General features: G+C 42.4%; 1 protein-coding gene across 1 annotated transcript in view; it reads right to left on the bottom strand.

Moving 5' to 3' along the window:
* The window catches only part of shroom2a (shroom family member 2a), a 35615-nt gene extending 22069 nt beyond the window's left edge, over positions 1-13546 (bottom strand). The window contains exons 1-3 of the mRNA XM_079266768.1: positions 13481-13546; positions 11048-11261; positions 2412-2560 (exon numbers count right to left, since the gene is read on the bottom strand). Coding sequence (XP_079122894.1) covers positions 2412-2560; positions 11048-11254 — 356 coding nt within the window. The 5' untranslated portion in view covers positions 11255-11261; positions 13481-13546. The remainder of the gene's footprint in view (positions 1-2411; positions 2561-11047; positions 11262-13480) is intronic.
* Positions 13547-18831: the final 5285 nt, after the last annotated feature.

Genomic DNA, 18831 nt, shown 5'->3' with positions numbered 1-18831 from the left:
GGACAATAAGACGGTAAATTGTGATTATTAGACCGTGAAAACTTGTTTTTTAAGTCTTAACATTAAATATTCATGACTTGGGAAGAAGACATCCATGAATTGTATTGAGGGTTTCATGCTTGTCTGCTTAATGAGGACTGTACGACGGCGTAGCAGGGATGTTGTCGGTACAAATAATATAATATAACGGAGCCGAGTTACATTCTGACTTCACAAAAAAAACGTTGCAGAATCTCTGAGATCATAAACTCATAAATTTGCAGGAAAACACTCTGAAGTTAAAGTCACAAATTTATGAGAAAGAAACTTTTTGGCAGAAAAGGTAGTCGATAAAAAGCCTCCATCGCTCACAGTAAGCACATGTTCGTGTTATTGTTAGAGACAGTAACACGGCTCTGTTTCTACATCCCATAATGAACAGCTCGACGGGGAATAAAAGACAAGAAGTGAGACTCGCAGCCACGGCCTGGTGGAGAGATGAATGGTGAATGGACTTCCTTGTTCAGGGATTACGTTATGATATGATACAAAAACAGAAAGCAAAGCGGACGGACACAGAGGGACAATGGGAGCAGTGTTCCATCACAACAGGGTCATGTGTGAGAAGGCCTCCAGGACCAGAGCTGACAAATGATTCATCGCTCACACAAGATATGAATGCCTAACAGTACCTCGCAGTCAATAAGTCACACAGAGACTGAACGTAGTCCTGTAGTGAGGGTTCACTGAGACACAGAGACTGAACGTAGTCCTGTAGTGAGGGTTCACTGAGACACACAGACTGAACGTAGTCCTGTAGTGAGGGTTCACTGAGACACAGAGAGACTGAACGTAGTCCTGTAGTGAGGGTTCACTGAGACACACAGACTGAACGTAGTCCTGTAGTGAGGGTTCACTGAGACACAGAGAGACTGAACGTAGTCCTGTAGTGAGGGTTCACTGAGACACACAGACTGAACGTAGTCCTGTAGTGAGGGTTCACTGAGACACACAGACTGAACGTAGTCCTGTAGTGAGGGTTCACTGAGACACAGAGACTGAACGTAGTCCTGTAGTGAGGGTTCACTGAGACACAGAGACTGAACGTAGTCCTGTAGTGAGGGTTCACTGAGACACAGAGACTGAACGTAGTCCTGTAGTGAGGGTTCACTGAGACACACAGACTGAACGTAGTCCTGTAGTGAGGGTTCACTGAGACACAGAGAGACTGAACGTAGTCCTGTAGTGAGGGTTCACTGAGACACACAGACTGAACGTAGTCCTGTAGTGAGGGTTCACTGAGACACACAGACTGAACGTAGTCCTGTAGTGAGGGTTCACTGAGACACACAGACTGAACGTAGTCCTGTAGTGAGGGTTCACTGAGACACAGAGACTGAACGTAGTCCTGTAGTGAGGGTTCACTGAGACACAGAGACTGAACGTAGTCCTGTAGTGAGGGTTCACTGAGACACAGAGACTGAACGTAGTCCTGTAGTGAGGGTTCACTGAGACACAGAGACTGAACGTAGTCCTGTAGTGAGGGTTCACTGAGACACAGAGACTGAACGTAGTCCTGTAGTGAGGGTTCACTGAGACACAGAGACTGAACGTAGTCCTGTAGTGAGGGTTCACTGAGACACAGAGACTGAACGTAGTCCTGTAGTGAGGGTTCACTGAGACACAGAGACTGAACGTAGTCCTGTAGTGAGGGTTCACTGAGACACACAGACTGAACGTAGTCCTGTAGTGAGGGTTCACTGAGACACACAGACTGAACGTAGTCCTGTAGTGAGGGTTCACTGAGACACAGAGACTGAACGTAGTCCTGTAGTGAGGGTTCACTGAGACAGAGACTGAACGTAGTCCTGTAGTGAGGGTTCACTGAGACACAGAGACTGAACATAGTCCTGTAGTGAGGGTTCACTGAGACACACAGACTGAACGTAGTCCTGTAGTGAGGGTTCACTGAGACACAGAGACTGAACGTAGTCCTGTAGTGAGGGTTCACTGAGACACAGAGACTGAACGTAGTCCTGTAGTGAGGGTTCACTGAGACACACAGACTGAACGTAGTCCTGTAGTGAGGGTTCACTGAGACACACAGACTGAACGTAGTCCTGTAGTGAGGGTTCACTGAGACACAGAGACTGAACGTAGTCCTGTAGTGAGGGTTCACTGAGACTGCCTTGGCAGGGTGCGAGGCCGGCTGAGTCAGCGGCAGATTTGCATGGTAACTTCCCACACCTGCACGGCCTATGATGTCACCTGCTCCCTCTCTTCCGTCTTTCGACTGGAGGAGAAACTGTGTCACACTCTGTGACCTCGCTTTCACTGCAGCTCGGTGCAACCCGGCAGAACAGGACCGTCCGGCTACCGCGAGCTGAGGAAGTCCACAAGACACTCTGAAAGGGGGGGGGTTGGCTACCTACCGTTTCACCACCAGGCTGAGGGTCTTGTAGGAGCCCTTCACCAGGCAGATCACCTCCTGTCTGAAGCCGCTCAGGGGAATCTCGTTGATGTTGACGAGCTCGTCTCCCACCTGGAGACTCACAGCTGCTGCCTGGCTGCCCTCCTCCACCTGGAGCACAAACACAGCACAGGGGAAACTGAGACTTTAACACACACACACACACACACACACACACACACACACACACACACACACACACACACACACACACACACACACACACACACACACACACACACACACACACACACACACACACACACACACACACACACACACACACACACACACACACACACACACACACACACACACACACACACACACACACACACACACACACACACACACACACACACACACGGCAAAGCTAGCTGGTTAGCGGGATCCAGGGCGTCTTTAGAACACGAAACGCTCTTTCATCAGAGAACGCGAGATGAAACCAAACAGTCTTACTGAACGTCGTCCACTGGATGTGGATGTTACTGTGATGGGACAGTAGCAGCAGAATGGTTTAAATGCACATTGTGCTAAATATGTGTATTCACCAGAGTGGCCACAGAAGAACTCCGTTTATAAGAAGGTTCCAAAAGACGTCTTAGCCCGAGAGGCTCCCACCTCGGTGTTGTGAAAGAGATTAGGTGACCTCGTACAACCCGACCGTGGTGCTACTTTAAAAGCTGTGATAAGCAAAGCGCCGAATATTTACCGTTGCTTTTAAAGCCTAATGTGGTTTCTATTCTGCTGACGGGAGCTCGTGGAGTCACGTTCACTGCTTCAGATCAGAAGCTCCTCGTGAGGACTAAAGAGACAAGAGGTCATTGTTGTCCGTGTTTAAGCATCTTCAAGGAAGGAAATCATTCATCAAAGACAACTTCTTCACACTTCAACACATCGTTTAAGTCGTAAATATTTTCAAATATATGAACGAATATAATAAACCACCACCAGCAGTGATGGATCCTGTCTTCATGGCTGTCGATAAATCAAAAGCAGGTTCAGTACGACAACAAGCTACGGAGGACATGTGGGAGAAATGCACTGAGCAAGCAGCACTCTTGTTGACATTCTCCATTTATTTTCTGCGGTAACAGAAGAAACATTTACTGAAGTTGACCAAACAGCAGGACGGTCCGTTTCTACAGACCCGGCTCAGAGGACGGAAGAATACTTGATGTGAAACAACAACCGGTGGAGTGTTTGTTTGAGGGCCGACACCTGAAATAGCACGTCTGTCAACGGGAAGCAGAGCCTCTGTGGAGCCGGTCTATTACCCGGCAGAACCAGAACCAGAACCATATCAAACCGACAGAACCACAGCGTCCAGGTCGCTGCTGCCCTCAGCGTGGAGAGAAAACATTGACACACAGACACTGAGCTCTGCAGCCGATAGTCAGTTCTGCACTGGACCTGTGGGGGGGGGGGGGGGGGGGGATGACTCACCACAGAGGTATGTGTACATTTACAGACCATTACGTCTGACATGGCCTTTATCCTCAGCACCAGACAACCAGAGCCAACACAGCGCCGATCAAAAGCTTTTCACTTTCTCCAGAGTGCAGTGTTCATGCGTTCATGACGCCTGGCTGGCTTCCTGCGCTGGTCCTGATATGGAAGTGCATTTTGTAGAGAAACTGAATCACTGACTGATGCGTTTATAGCTTGAGTTTAAAATGTAATTTAATCAGGTGGCAATTTGCAAACTGGAGAATGTGTGTTGGGATCAGACCTCGCTGCTGAGCAGAATCTTGCATATTTATTTTTAGTTGGCTGAAGAAGTTTGATTCCATAAAAAGGTGTTTTTAGACTCAGCAGCTCCAGAGAACAGCAGTTCAGAAGAACAAGAGAGAATATTCACTCAACTGACATTACATTCATCTGAGCCGAAGAAAGAAAGCAACGGTCCACCATTCCACTGACAGTCCAGCATCTGTTGAGATGTGTGCTGCTATCCACAGCCTGTCATCTGTGTGACAGCTTATCCTCAACAGCAGCCTGACTCATTCAAACAGGAAACACGACTCCACAACAAGATAGAATTCAAGAGGGTAAATAAAAACAACAAACGCTGCCAAGCAGCAGCATAAAGGAAACCACGAGGGCCACAAGCAGTCAGCGCTAACTCAACACGAGAGCTCTCACCATGGCAGCCCCATCGCTGTGAGCGTCCACGTCCTTTCTTTACCATCTTCCTCCAGACCGTAATCAGTCGCACTGCAGCCATCCTGGAGGCCCGAGTCTCCTCAGAAATAGCCTCCCGTCCGTGTGGGACGTGAGGGGAAGGATGTGGTGGTGATGGGGTGAGGAATGCTGACAGATGTCCTGTGCAGCGAGCTGAACTCAGACCAGGGACGACGTTCACTGCTGTTTGACACCACATGAACAAACGCACCCATATCTGAGCTTTGCACCTTACACACACCTATCTTGTGTAATATTTAAGTTGAATCTGTGTCCGTAAGTTAGACCGACGTTTAAAGCATCTTCCTGCAACTGTAGGTGACTATCGGCAACTGAAAACTAGTCACCGAGAGGCAGAGTAGTGCCGACGAACCTGCGGACGCGCTGGCAGTCAATGATTCACAGATCCAGTGGCTGAGGTTAGTGGTTATATTTGTAGGCAGCAAACAAACTCTTGTGCTGGATAGCACACGTCCAAAAACGTTGAAAATACTTTCTCATTGGTGTACGAAGGAAATCGACAGCGATCAACAGCGTCAAACAATGACGAATACAAGCCGCCGTAATGCTGCAGGTGACCGATCACGTAACCGCTGACCGGCCCGGCACAGGAAGGAGAGCAACGAGTGAAACACAGCGTTATGTTTCACACGCAGTCACTCAACCAACCCACACCTGGTTGGTTCATTGAAAGTAAATGCGTTTCTGTGGCTACAGACAGACAGTCACTCATAGGACCCGTCATACTTGCAGCATGGCAGCTCACACCAGGGCCATTATAGTGACATCCACAACAACAGACTGTAGAAGTGGACGTAGTCATCGCGACGTCTCTCATTGGTTCGTGGACTGATGTTTTGAAGCCTCAAGTTCAGCAATTTCGCCGTCGCCATGTTGTTTTTTCACAACCAGTGAAGTCAAAGCTCCACGTGTTAAAGCTGCATTCTCTCTAGTGTCCACCAGGGGGCGACTCCTCTGGTTGTATAGAAGTCTATAGAAAATGACTCTACTTCTCTCTTGATTTATTCCCTCAGTAAACATTGTAAACATGAGTTTATGTCTCAATCTCTAGTTTCAAGTCTTCTTCAATACAGCATGATGTTCATTTAGTACATTATGCTCCATTTAGAGTCACACAGACCATAAAGCAGGGGATGCTTTAGGGCGGGGCTACGCGCTGATTGACGGGTCGACACCAGAGACGTACGTGGTGTCTCTACGTCACTCCTCCTCAGTCCAGATATGGTCACTTCCTGTTCACTGGTTCCAAAAACAACAACATGGCGACGACCAAATCGCTGAACTCGAGGCTTCAAAACATCAGTCCTCAAACCAGTGAGTGACATCACGATGACTACGTCCTCCTCTTACATACAGTCTGTGGTTACGACCTCCGAAAACCGGACTTCTTCATCGGATTGGTTCTTCCTGCCTTCAGCCAGAACCCTTTTCTCTCTGAGTCACCTTTGCCCCAGAGGTTGAGCAATCCTAAAAAACAGTCAAATCAAGCCCAAGAGGTTGTCACACAAAGGATTCAATAATTAGTAAAAACCTGTTTACCTCTCGGTGATTTACCACAGCGTGTCGGAACAGAGACGTTTCTGCAGTGTGAGCGCTGCCGGTTCTTTGAGAGCAAACTGCACATTAAATGTGATCCTGGCACAGGACAATGTACGTATGAGGTGCACATGCCCAGCTGTGTTGTGTAAAACAGGATTATATAAGTTTATTGAGACTCAGGACTTTAAGTCCACCAAGACCTTGAGCATAACCTGAGCTATGAGAGGAATGTTAAGAATTTTAATTAGATCCAGGATCTTTTTTTTACCAATACTCTGAACCTCTCAATAAGCTGTGGACCCTTTAAAATAAATCATCTTTCATTTCAGCAATTGGAAAGAATGCAGATAAAAAGCACACGTTTCAGCCCCCCGTGTGTTTCTGAGGTTAATACATGAAATGCAGAAAGCCTGCCAAGAAAGTAAAGCGAGTACTCAATGTTCACTACTAAAACAGAAAGACATGAACATCATAATGAGGTGTAATGAAGGAAGAACATGTCAATGCCAAGTCAGCATTTATGTTATTAAAAGAAGGGGCGTAACCTGAGAAACGGTCAAATGGACTTCGGCTGAAGTAAACGTAGCCGTTGGGAACTTAACAAAGATCCACGTTTCTGTGTTACATGGTTGAACAGCACACAGTGATCTGTCTGCAGTCTGACTCGTCTATGACGGAGTTTTCTTACATTTCTCCTCCAGAAGAACAAAGTAAATACAGAGTTTTATTGTTAAATACAAATTAGACGCATTTTGATAGAAAATATCAAGTCTAGCAAATATTGTAACCAGATTTTAGCTCCAACATCACGATGATGTTCACATGAACACTTATATTCCAAATATGATATTCAGAAACTAACATAGCTCATGTAGATATAGCTCATATTCTGTATTAGTTCTTATCCCTAACGGATCATGTTGACAGTAAATCATGTGTGATACGTTGATATTGTTCAGGTTCTAGGATCATTCTTTGGACATGTGTGTGTATATGTATATGTATATGTATACACACACACACATGTACGTATATATACACATGTATGCAGCTCATTCACTATCAGAGTCTCTCTCCTATTTACCAGCAGCTCTGTGCGTTGAACACAAACCAACTAACAACAGTTAGTGAAGCTGCAGGAGAGATGATGTCCAGAAGAACAGAAGGAGAAACATCATGAAGGACTTGGACATCAACAGGTTTATATGAACAAATATCTTTTAGAGAAGCTGTTTGAAGGAATGAAAGAGGTCCAACACGCCCTCCACCTCTGGACCACGACAGAACATCTGTTAGCTCCCGATGTTCACTTTGACATATTTAGACGAGATAAAAACATCTGTTAGCTCCCGATGTTAACTTTGACATATTTAGACATGATAAAAACATCTGTTAGCTCCCGATGTTCACTTTGACGTATTTAGACGAGATAAAACATCTGTTAGCTCCCGATGTTCACTTTGACATATTTAGACGAGATAAAAACATCTGTTAGCTCCCAATGTTCACTTTGACATATTTAGACATGATAAAAACATCTGTTAGCTCCCGATGTTCACTTTGACATATTTAGACGAGATAAAAACATCTGTTAGCTCCCGATGTTCACTTTGACATATTTAGACGAGATAAAACATCTGTTAGCTCCCGATGTTCACTTTGATGTATTTAGACGAGATAAAACATCTGTTAGCTCCCGATGTTCACTTTGACATATTTAGACGAGATAAAAACATCTGTTAGCTCCCGATGTTCACTTTGACATATTTAGACATGATAAAAACATCTGTTAGCTCCCGATGTTCACTTTGACGTATTTAGACGAGATAAAACATCTGTTAGCTCCCGATGTTCACTTTGACATATTTAGACGAGATAAAAACATCTGTTAGCTCCCGATGTTCACTTTGACATATTTAGACGAGATAAAAACATCTGTTAGCTCCCGATGTTCACTTTGACATATTTAGACGAGATAAAAACATCTGTTAGCTCCCGATGTTCACTTTGACATATTTAGACTTGATAAAAACATCCGTTAGCTCCCGATGTTCACTTTGACATATTTAGACGAGATAAACGACGTTGACCCGTCAAACGCAGAAGAGAACGACGTCACCGTGGGATTCACTGAGGATGAGGACGAGACATGAATATCTGAATATGAACGGCTGCATGTAAACGGGAATATTAGTGTAATATTCAGCTTCATTAGCCATGTAAATAGCTTACTAGGAATATTGTCTAATAAGCAAAAACCGAATATTTGGTGCACGTAAACGTAAACGTTACACACGGCCTCTCGCCCGTTTACTGCACAATCAACCATATAAATCAATTTAATTTTATATTTATTCATGTCAACGGAATGAAAGGAATACATATATATGGAAGGCTTTCAGCTCAGTTGTACATTAATCATTTTTTTCAGGATAAAAAGGTAAAAAACATAATATTTTGTGCATGTAGACGTAGTCTGTCATTCGTCCTGCTCAGGTAGGACAGAAAACAACAGGACATAGAGCACAACCGACAATATGCTGTTTTCTACTGAAGTCACCCTCCAAAGATCAGGAATGAAGTGCACCAGGTAGTACTTAGAAGCACACAATGTCTGCAGTACACATGTATGTCATCAGACAGACGCTGGAGAGGCCTCAAACATTTGTTTGGGTATAAAGCAGATACTGGTTCGTAGACGTATTGTATACAGGCTACTATGTAAGGTTGTTATTTTTTGTAAATCACAGAAACTACTCAAACTAACTGTTTAAATAAATGGCCTTTAGTCTGAGAGCTACTCCAGAAGAGCAAGAATCACTCTAATCCTCACTTAACTTATCCCATCATGCCATTCCAACGAGCTCCAGGCTGTCACAGATAATTCACCACATTTAGAAAATCAAGTGAAGCTCCTACATTCCTCCCCTGCTCCTGGTACCACGAGCTACTAGAATCCAACCCGGCACAGAAAATATGAGAACGCAAACGTCCAGGTGGCATCTGATAACACACACCGAAGCTAAAGTGACACAAAACCAAACTCTTGATGCCATTGAAAGACATTTGTTACGTTAAGTTCAGTCGATGAGGATCCAGACAGGAAGACTCGCTCACAACACCATCAGAAAGCATCTCAAAAGGCTGTGATTATACGGGAGAAAGGCTTGAGAGTAAAGACGTCTCAAAGAGTTCTGAGGAATTCAAATCTCACCGTCAGATGCAAACAGGTCCAGCTTTCGTTGGTCCTTGGAGGGCCGATGTGGTGCTCATTGACAGAAACATTAACAGTGAACTGATGTCAATCCACCACAACATGATCTGCAGCTTTACAGCTTAGACACTTAAAATGGTCAGAATTCTTGTCATTGTAGCGGGGGGGGGGGGGGGGGGTGAAGGTGGTCCTAAGGGTTTCGCTCTAAATCCTCAGGTGGAGCCTCAGATCCGCAGTTTCGACCATCGGAGTTGGACTTTGGACCGCTTTTGGGTCAATACAGAAAACGAGGAACAGGGGGCTGTATGTTAACAAGTCAAATTAACTAGCAAGGTCCTTTCTAGTTAATCATTACACAGTCAACAGAGAAGTGAGCTTACTGTGTGATGTCGGAGCTGATTGGGCTGCACTGTGTTTAGGTCATCTCTCCCTCTCACTGTATGCACAGTGTGGCTCATATCACCCATTTAACAAAGTCATCCAACAACTACAAGATATAGTGCATGTTCTGTTCAGGAGGCAACCTCCGGTCAAAGCTCCACGTGTTAAAGCTGCATCCTCTCTAGTGTCCACCAGGGGGCGACTCCTCTGGTTGTATAGAAGTCTATAGAAAATGACTCTACTTCTCTCTTGATTTATTACCTCAGTAAACATTGTAAACATGAGTTTATGTCTCAATCTCTAGTTTCAAGTCTTCTTCAATACAGCATGATGTTCATTTAGTACATTATGGTCCATTTAGAGTCACACAGACCATAAAGCAGGGGATGCTTTAGGGCGGGGCTACACGCTGATTGACAGGTCGACACCAGAGACGTACGTGACGTCTCTACGTCACTCCTCCTCAGTCCAAATATGGTCACTTCCTGTTCACTGGTTGCAAAAAACAAGATGGCGACGGCCGAAATGCCAGACTCGAGGCTTCAAAACGTCCACAAACCAACGAGAGACATTTCAACAACTACGTCCACTTCTTATTTATACAGTCTGTGGTCCTGTTGAATGTTTATCTTTTTACAGCCCTGTACAGGTTATGATGTTTAAATGTTAGCTCAGAAATGTTTCACTGGATAATTGCAAACTGTGACCTGCTGGTGGCGCTAGATGAAAAGTCAGGTAAACACCAAAGTCAGCAGAGTTCATCCTCTGCCGACAATGAACGTCTGTACAAAACTTCACAGCAAATCCATCCGGCAGTTGTTTCGATAAGTCCGTTCAGTGTAGACCATACTGACCGGCATTGTATGCTATGCTAGCCAAGCTAAAAACAACAAAGAGTACTGTGTGTTCATATCATCTCTTGTATTTTGTTAGACGACGGCAACTAGTAAAATCATGAGTTTAACTGGTCTAGGTCATAAGCAGAGAGCAATATTTAACTTTGCCATCATCATCATGATGAAGGTCCCATATCGTTGATTTAAAATCATAATTAATTTGGTATCCTGTCGTGTAACAACAGAACAATAATAATAATGGTGCAACTTCCAGTGAATTAAATTGTATTATACACTCTTTAGGACAGTCATCATGAGATCTGCATTTTCCTGTTTGACATTTTGATATTTGAAATAGACATTGGACATAAAAAAGAATTTCCGCTGGCAGCTAAAGCCCTGATCTTGAAATAAAACCTTTACCTTAGTTATGTGCAGAGGCTCTCGGTGCTCCAGTCCTCCCCTGAGGGTGAACCCCCACGGTGCTCCTCCCGACAGAAACACATCCACCAGCTTCCAGCTCTCCCCGTCTCTGCTCCTCTGATCCACATCTCCTGGTTTCTGCATCACACGCCAAAGACTCTCTGCTTCTGTGTAGCGCGACTCATGTTTGTATCCTGCAGCATCCATGGTGCAACTGTAAGAGTAGAGAAACAACAGCATGAAAACATGTCCAGACACAACATCACAATAAGCATTGTTCACTGAATGGTACTACTTTTAAAAGAGGCTCAATCTTGGGCCCAATCCACCTCTATGCTGATGACATCCCGCTGTAACTCCCTCTGAAATCTACCGCCCAGCTCTGCAAGAGCAGGACGCTACAGCTACATCTTCACCGCTACCAAAGAAGATAACACCACCATCACCTCACTCCTTGACGGTCAAGTTTTTAGAAAAGATGGAGGTTTTACTGCTCACTCTCACAGCTCAGCGAGGTGTGGCTCCACGTTACTGATCTTTTAATCCTGAACCTGAGCGTGACCTGAAAACACAACTGATCGTTCTACAACCATGATTAAAGCTAGAAGAAGAGAAGCTAGAAAACAATGTTCGGACTGATTCAAAATTATCTTATCCTGTTAATTCTTATCTCCTAGTTTTTACTTTTGGACCATGTGATTTTTATTGCTATTCATTTGTTTAAATTCTCTCCATATTTGAATACAGTGTTTCACAAATACCAGTACGAGTTTCCCTGGTGGTACTTTAGGGTACTGCAGGGAGTCAGTGAGCATAATTCCTAATATAATGACACGATAATAAGTTCAACAGACAACGTAAGTTAAAAAAAAATATCTAGTATCACTATTTTCGATGGAATCGTTAACTGCTGTAAATTGTCAACAGCCGCAACTAACAACTACGGTCACAGTCACGTTCGCGCTGGTGAACTTAAAATATTTCAAAGGGAACATTATTTTTATTATTAACAGTTTAAGAGCCACTGGTTCAAGAGAAGCACTTTGTAATGTCTGCTTTTATATTAGCCAATATTAGCGCTGCATCACTGTCAGTCTGTCTGATGAGGAAATAATACACAGTCACCATTTAAAAAAAAAAAAGGAAATTAATTAAAAATCAAAGAATTCTTGGTTCTTAACAGATTAATAAAACCTGCCACAACACTTGGACCAAAGTGGAACATGTTGGGCACAATAATAATATCACTGGATATATCTTTATTTATTTTGTCGAGAAACTAAATTTACATTTCAATAAACTTCTACGGAAAAGAAATGTAGGAAGGATTTATCTTCTTTGGGAGAAAGAACCAATCAATTTGTTCCCCTCTAAGAAAAAGAAAGAAGACAAATTCAGACTTTTAAAATATTGTTTAGTATTTATACCAAAAACTATTTCAACACTAATGCCTCTCATTTTAAGAATTCAGCATTATTTCAGTAGTTTTAAGCAGCTCACTTTATATCGAATGTCTTATATTTAAGATGTCTTACTTTCATCATAAGAATTAAATTACATAAGTGTTGAAATCAACTCCTCTTAAAGACACAAACTGAAGGTCTTTGTAAATGTACAACAATATACAGCAAGTGATGCATCATCAGCAATATAAAACAGAGCACACAATGTAAACAGAATCATAAGCAAATAAAAGAAAAGGTTTCTTCTAATAACTCTAAAGCATCAATAATATGATTATGACCTAGTGTCAGATGGTATGTTGTGTTTTTCCTTGTTCGAGTTATCTCAATAAATCCAGTGTCTTACTACTTATGGATTAAAAGAAAATACCTAATAAATTAACTATTCAACAGTTTTCTTATCCTACGCTGTGATTCTAAAAGAAATCTAAATTAATACTGGCAAAACGGGAGAGAAAAGATGTTTAATTCTATAGCTAAAACACACATATATACACACACGTATATATAAAAGCATAACATGTATTTAAAAAACGTAAGTTGTGTCACGCAGATCCGTAACGCAGCGTAAACACCTGTTGTCACTCTGCAGGCTGACTGAAGCCGTAATGCTCTTAAAGTGAGAGAGAATTAAAAACACACCAACATAACGTGGAGCAGCACAATAGAAAGAAGCTTCTTCTTCTGCAGCAAAACAAAGATACACTGAGCTCACCTCAACAAGTACGTGTTTGTTAAAAAAACAAGTAGTTTACCGACTCTCCGTGTCAAACAAACACTTCATAATGACATTAAAACAACTAGTTTTACTCCGATAATATCACAAAGGTCGTGTTTTTAAACCTAAACTTGAGGATAACCCGGTGATCACGACAGCTTTATCTCTGCTTTACGGTACACATACTTACATCTGTTTGTAACCTGTTTTATTGTTAAAATAATCACTTCTTTATAATAATAAAACGCTTACTTTTCCGGACGCTTTCAAAGGAAATAAGCAAAGAGTTTCCACCGGTTTAAAAGTCCGTAACATCCGACTTCATGATACAAACCGCGAGCACGACACACTGACACACTCAGGAGTTTAAATGAAGCTAAGCTAACCTAGCTCCCATCCACGGACAACGGGGATAACAAGTGGAGCGACGTACGACGCATGCGCGCCACCTACTGTCAGCTGGACAACAGGGATAACAAGTGGAGCGACATGCGACGCATGCGCGCCATCTACCGTCAGATAGCTGGTAATACAAGTTCTCCCATAAAGAAAGAGCGATAGATAGAGAGAGAGAGATAGAGGGATGGATGGATAGAGGGATAGACAGACATACAGACAGACAGGGGCGGACTGGGGGAAAAAAGTGGCCCGGGAGTTTACTGTCAGACCGGCCCACTCAATGCATCGCACGTATCGATGTCAGTGGCCTACTTGGAAAAATACCCATACACTTAACATTATTTTCGATGATTACAAAGAAATTACATCATATATGTTTTTTTTTATAATAATACTCCAAGGTAGTAGTTTGCTCGATGAATATGCTGAACTTTGGGCTAGTATCAGATGGTTATACGTATAACTACAGAGCCTTAAGGAATGAATGTCAGCAGAGAAAGACCACACAATAAAGAAACTGGAATCAGAGGGTAGAATTAGTTTGAACTATATTGAAATGAACAGAACATACGATGGGGTGTGAACATCAGTGGTATCAGTAGTGTTGCATGCTGGGTGTGTGATTGTGTGTGTGTGTGTATGTGTAGGGGTGTTGAAGGTGCATAACAAAACAATAAGTTAAGTAACAGAACCTAAACTAACTCTGCCAGCCCAGGTGCATTATAGTCACATAGTAATAAAAAACAATATCAGTATACTCATGTGTTATTATTACCTCACTACACGAGTAGTTTTTGCAGCAGCTCACTCTTTTCTGCAACACCGTCTATGATTTTCTCACTGTCCAGCATCTGCAAAACATCTGTCTGAGTAGCCATCAACATAAAAGCCTCCAGGTGCTGTTGAGAGCTGGTTAACTTAAACATTATTTGACATAAATTATTAGAAATGATAAGATTGCCCTCTTTACAACTACCACCATGGATAGCTTGCTCATCGATTGTAAGCAAGTAACTACGGCTAACATGTTAAATTAAATAATCTCGATGATGCGAACAGCGCCAGCTTGCTTATTTGACCAGATCATAACGGTCTCAATTTTGGACATTTATCATTTATCTAGCTAACGTTAGCTAGGCTAGCTTGTAGCCGAACACTACCTCATCTGTGAAAAGCAAGCTAACATTGGCCAAGTCAATGCCACAACTTACCATCATAACACTGTCACCAGTCGGTGGTTTCCCAAATAAGTCAGAGATTTTTAAATATTTTGATGCACCTTCCTCCAGATATCTCTTCTTTTTCTCCCTGAGCTTTTCAGCTCCACCTTTAAAGGATTTACGTTTTGGTACCGGTGCCATGCTGCTAGCTCGCACTCAAAACGGCTTGTCTCTGAGCGAGTGACGCAAGCTGCAGATACATGAATCCGTGACGGGACGCTACGTCAATAACTGACAACGCATGGTCAAATCAACGTAATTAACACAAGGACAGCCACAAAGTCATAAGAACCAGTCACATATATTCATATGACAACAAAGCACATCAATCCAGCAGACCTGCAGCGGATCCACGCATTCCACCACACAAGAGCACGAGCCATCAAATATTATTCATAAAAACGTTACTGCAGATGTAAAAAAAACAAACGCAGTTTGTCACTTACCAAATTCTTTGTTGACAAAGAATTTAATCCCAGTACATCGTTTCAGTTCCAGTAAGAAGTCCTTCTCGATTCATGGACGCCGTGACAGTCGAGCCGCCCCTGTATTTCGCCGGTCTACAGCGGCCATTCGCACCTGCGCCGGCCCCGCCCCGACCGTCGCCCGGCACGAGCGCACGGCGCAGACCGCGGTTATGGAGAAAAGTTTTTAAAAGCACCGTAGTGTCCAGCCGTGCTATTGCGTCTCAGATCGCGAGGAGTAGTATAATGTCAGTCTATACTGTTGATACAGTTTTCACTGATTATTGACTTTCGGTATTAGAGTCAATTGAACGTGTTCTGTGAAGCATATAATATAGTCGGGGCCGGCGATGTCAGAGACCGGCCCAAACCCCGTCGGCCTACCGGGGATTCCCCCGGTATCCCCGATGGCCAGTCCGCCCCTGCAGACAGAGATAGACAGACAGAGATAGAGAGATAGATCCACAAACATGTTTTAACCTCAGACTTTTTAAATGTACTTTCGGGAGTTTGACAAACGGCGTTAGGTTTTACGGCAGGAAATAACTATTTAGCCTCCGTTAGCTTAGCGTCAGCTATTCGCTTTAGAAGGAGCGCGTATGTTTCCATAACAACCAGCAGGGTACGGGTAGACGTGAGGTCCAAACTTCAACACTAAACGCGGAATTGGTTGAAGACGCGCAGACGTCACCAGAATCACTCCTGTTAGTTTCAAACTGTCAAGAAATAGGACATCAACACGTGGAGCATCTTAACAAACGTATGTGTTAAGTACAAACTATTTAAATACGTTGAAGAGCTGGGGGACTTGGCTTGGAGTGGAAAACAAAGACGTCCAAGAAGACGAGACAGCTGTTGATGTTCATGAAGAGGAGAAGGACGTAAACAAACGTGAGGAAGATGTTCAGCAGCAGCTTCTCCACAAGGCGACAGGCTGCAGTGGTAAGTTTGATAAAGTTCATCGTGTGGAAACTTTTAGGGGAAGTCAAGTGTTACGTTACTGAGCCACGTGTCTGTCTCTTCTTATTGTTATGTTTTAGTTTTTTTAACATCTAGACCACATTGGACCAGGTCCAGATTAAAACCACTGTACCTTAGTCTGGACTACATTAACCCAGAGAAGACACACATCTTTAAACACAATTTCAGATTTGTGAAAGATTTGATTTATGACAATGCAAAGAAAAAGGAGATTTCACTGTTTGTTTGTTTTTTCACATCTAGACCACATTGGACCAGATCCAGGACAAACCACAATACCTAGACTGGACTAGATGATCCCCATTGAGCCAGACATATGTGTACCGTGTATATATATATATATACATATATATATATATATATATGTATATATATATATATATATATACACAATCACAGTTTTGTTTTCTGCTTCTAAATGTGTACATCCCATCTCATGACATTTGTACCATTTGTCTTGTGTTCAAGGCATTAAAGTGCGTCTGAATATGCACAGATGTTTTTATTTTTCAATTTTTCTCCAACCAAGAGGCTGGAAACCACTTTCAGTTTTGGCCCATAAAAAAGAAGAAATCCTAATACTGTGCTGTGGTTTATGACTCTATTGCTATGATATGCGAGGTCACAGTAGTATGTAGTTTACATGCTGTACAATACATCACATGTGGCTGTTTATATTAAATATCTACGAATGTGGAGAAGACAGTGAAACGGCTTCAAAGAGTGAGTTGTTGTAAAGAAGAAGACTCGGCTGGTCAGAGGTCTGTTTGATGATCAGGTTTGTTAATAAACATCATCATAAGACTTCTATACAACCAGAGGAGTCGCCCCCTGGTGGACACTAGAGAGAATGCAGGTTTAAGACGCGACGCTTTGACTTTAAAGAACCGGCGGTTGTGTCCTGGTAAGAATACATTTAAAGTTGGCTTCTACTTAAGGAAACACGACTCTGTTCATCCTCCAAATTCTACATTTATATTTGGGAATTTGTTGTCACAAAATGTTTGCAAAGCAGATTTTTTAAATATTTTAAATCGCCACATTTGATCAAATTGTTTTTTTTTATTCATTTAATGAAATGAAAACTTTATTAGGAACCTATAACTCAGTTCACCCTCAAAATTCATCATAAATTACTTTTGATGCTACAATTACTTGTTTAAGTTGCGTTAATCAATATTTCTTATATTTATATGAGCACACACTTTATTTCAATCAAAATGAGATAAAATATGCATTTCAGGTCATAAATGCATCTTTATCAAAGCACAGCTGTAAATATGAACATAAATGATGGTTCCATCTCGGTGAGAGAGCATGCACGAGACCTGAACCGTGGAACCGGGTCAGCTAAATGGAATGCGGCCATCATTGATGTTATGAAGACACAATGTCTGCTATGAAAGGAGAAAGAAAGAGAAGCACTTACTTTGGCGTCCTGACACACGGTTCAGCACAAAGTAAAGAGAGGAGTTGCATCAGAGCAGCAAAAAAACAGAAATATTGTTTTAAGATAAGAGGAGAAAAAAAGAAACCCACGCAAAAATGTTTTCAAAAGCGTAAACTATGATTTATTCACAGATTATATTCGTCTCACTCTCGGGGCAGAATGAGCAATCCCTCGTCGCCCGTTATGTAAGATAAACATCGGGTTTGTTTTCGACAGAAGAAAACAGTAAAAACTTCACAACTAAACTTTAAATGCGTCACATGTGGGGAAGAAGAAAAACACACGATAAAGAGCTGCAGTAAAGACAGACACCGGGCTGCTTAGTTCACAAAGATCACAAACCATTTATTAAGAATCTATTGTATACACATTGATGAGATATCCTCAGGGGACCATGACTATTGACATCGACAGATCATACGGAACATTTTAAGAGCTTCGTCAGAGTTCATCAATGAAAGATAAAGAACTTTTAAGGCTGAGTGATTTCAAGTGTTTAAATGTCTATCAGCATATAAACCAGAATAGCCCTTAGGTAATCAGTGCATAGAGTTAGCATTAGCATTAGCATTCATCTCACGAATACACTTTCCTTCAGTGTGGGCTTTTTGCAATTTTTATATAAATGGGAAATAATCAGGGTCTATAAATAATTACATTTTAAAATAATTAAATAATACAAAAGCTATTTGGTCGTCTGGTCTGAACGATCGGGTTTGATCTGATTTAAAAAAAACAACTCCTACAAATCACATCAAGGACAAAACCTACGATTCAAATACTTCAAACAAAACTAACAGAATTATACAGAAACAATGAGGGAACCAACAGAAATATGAAACATAACACTGATTGTATGGAAACCTCTTGGACATAATAAACAGGAATCAGCTTGTTCCTCTGATAACTTAACATCCAGACGTCTGATGCTAACGTTAGCTCAGCTTGTTCCTCTGATAACTTAACATCCAGATGTCTGATGCTAACGTTAGCTCAGCTTGTTCCTCTGATAACTTAGATCCAGACGTCTGATGCTAATGTTAGCTCAGCTTGTTCCTCTGATAACTTAAGATCCAGACGTCTGATGCT

The sequence above is a fragment of the Melanostigma gelatinosum genome, assembly GCF_949748355.1.
Source record: "Melanostigma gelatinosum genome assembly, chromosome: 4".
Taxonomy (NCBI): Eukaryota; Metazoa; Chordata; class Actinopteri; order Perciformes; family Zoarcidae; genus Melanostigma; species Melanostigma gelatinosum.
Note: the sequence above shows the minus strand (reverse complement) of the source record. Positions and strands in the feature narration are given on the sequence as shown.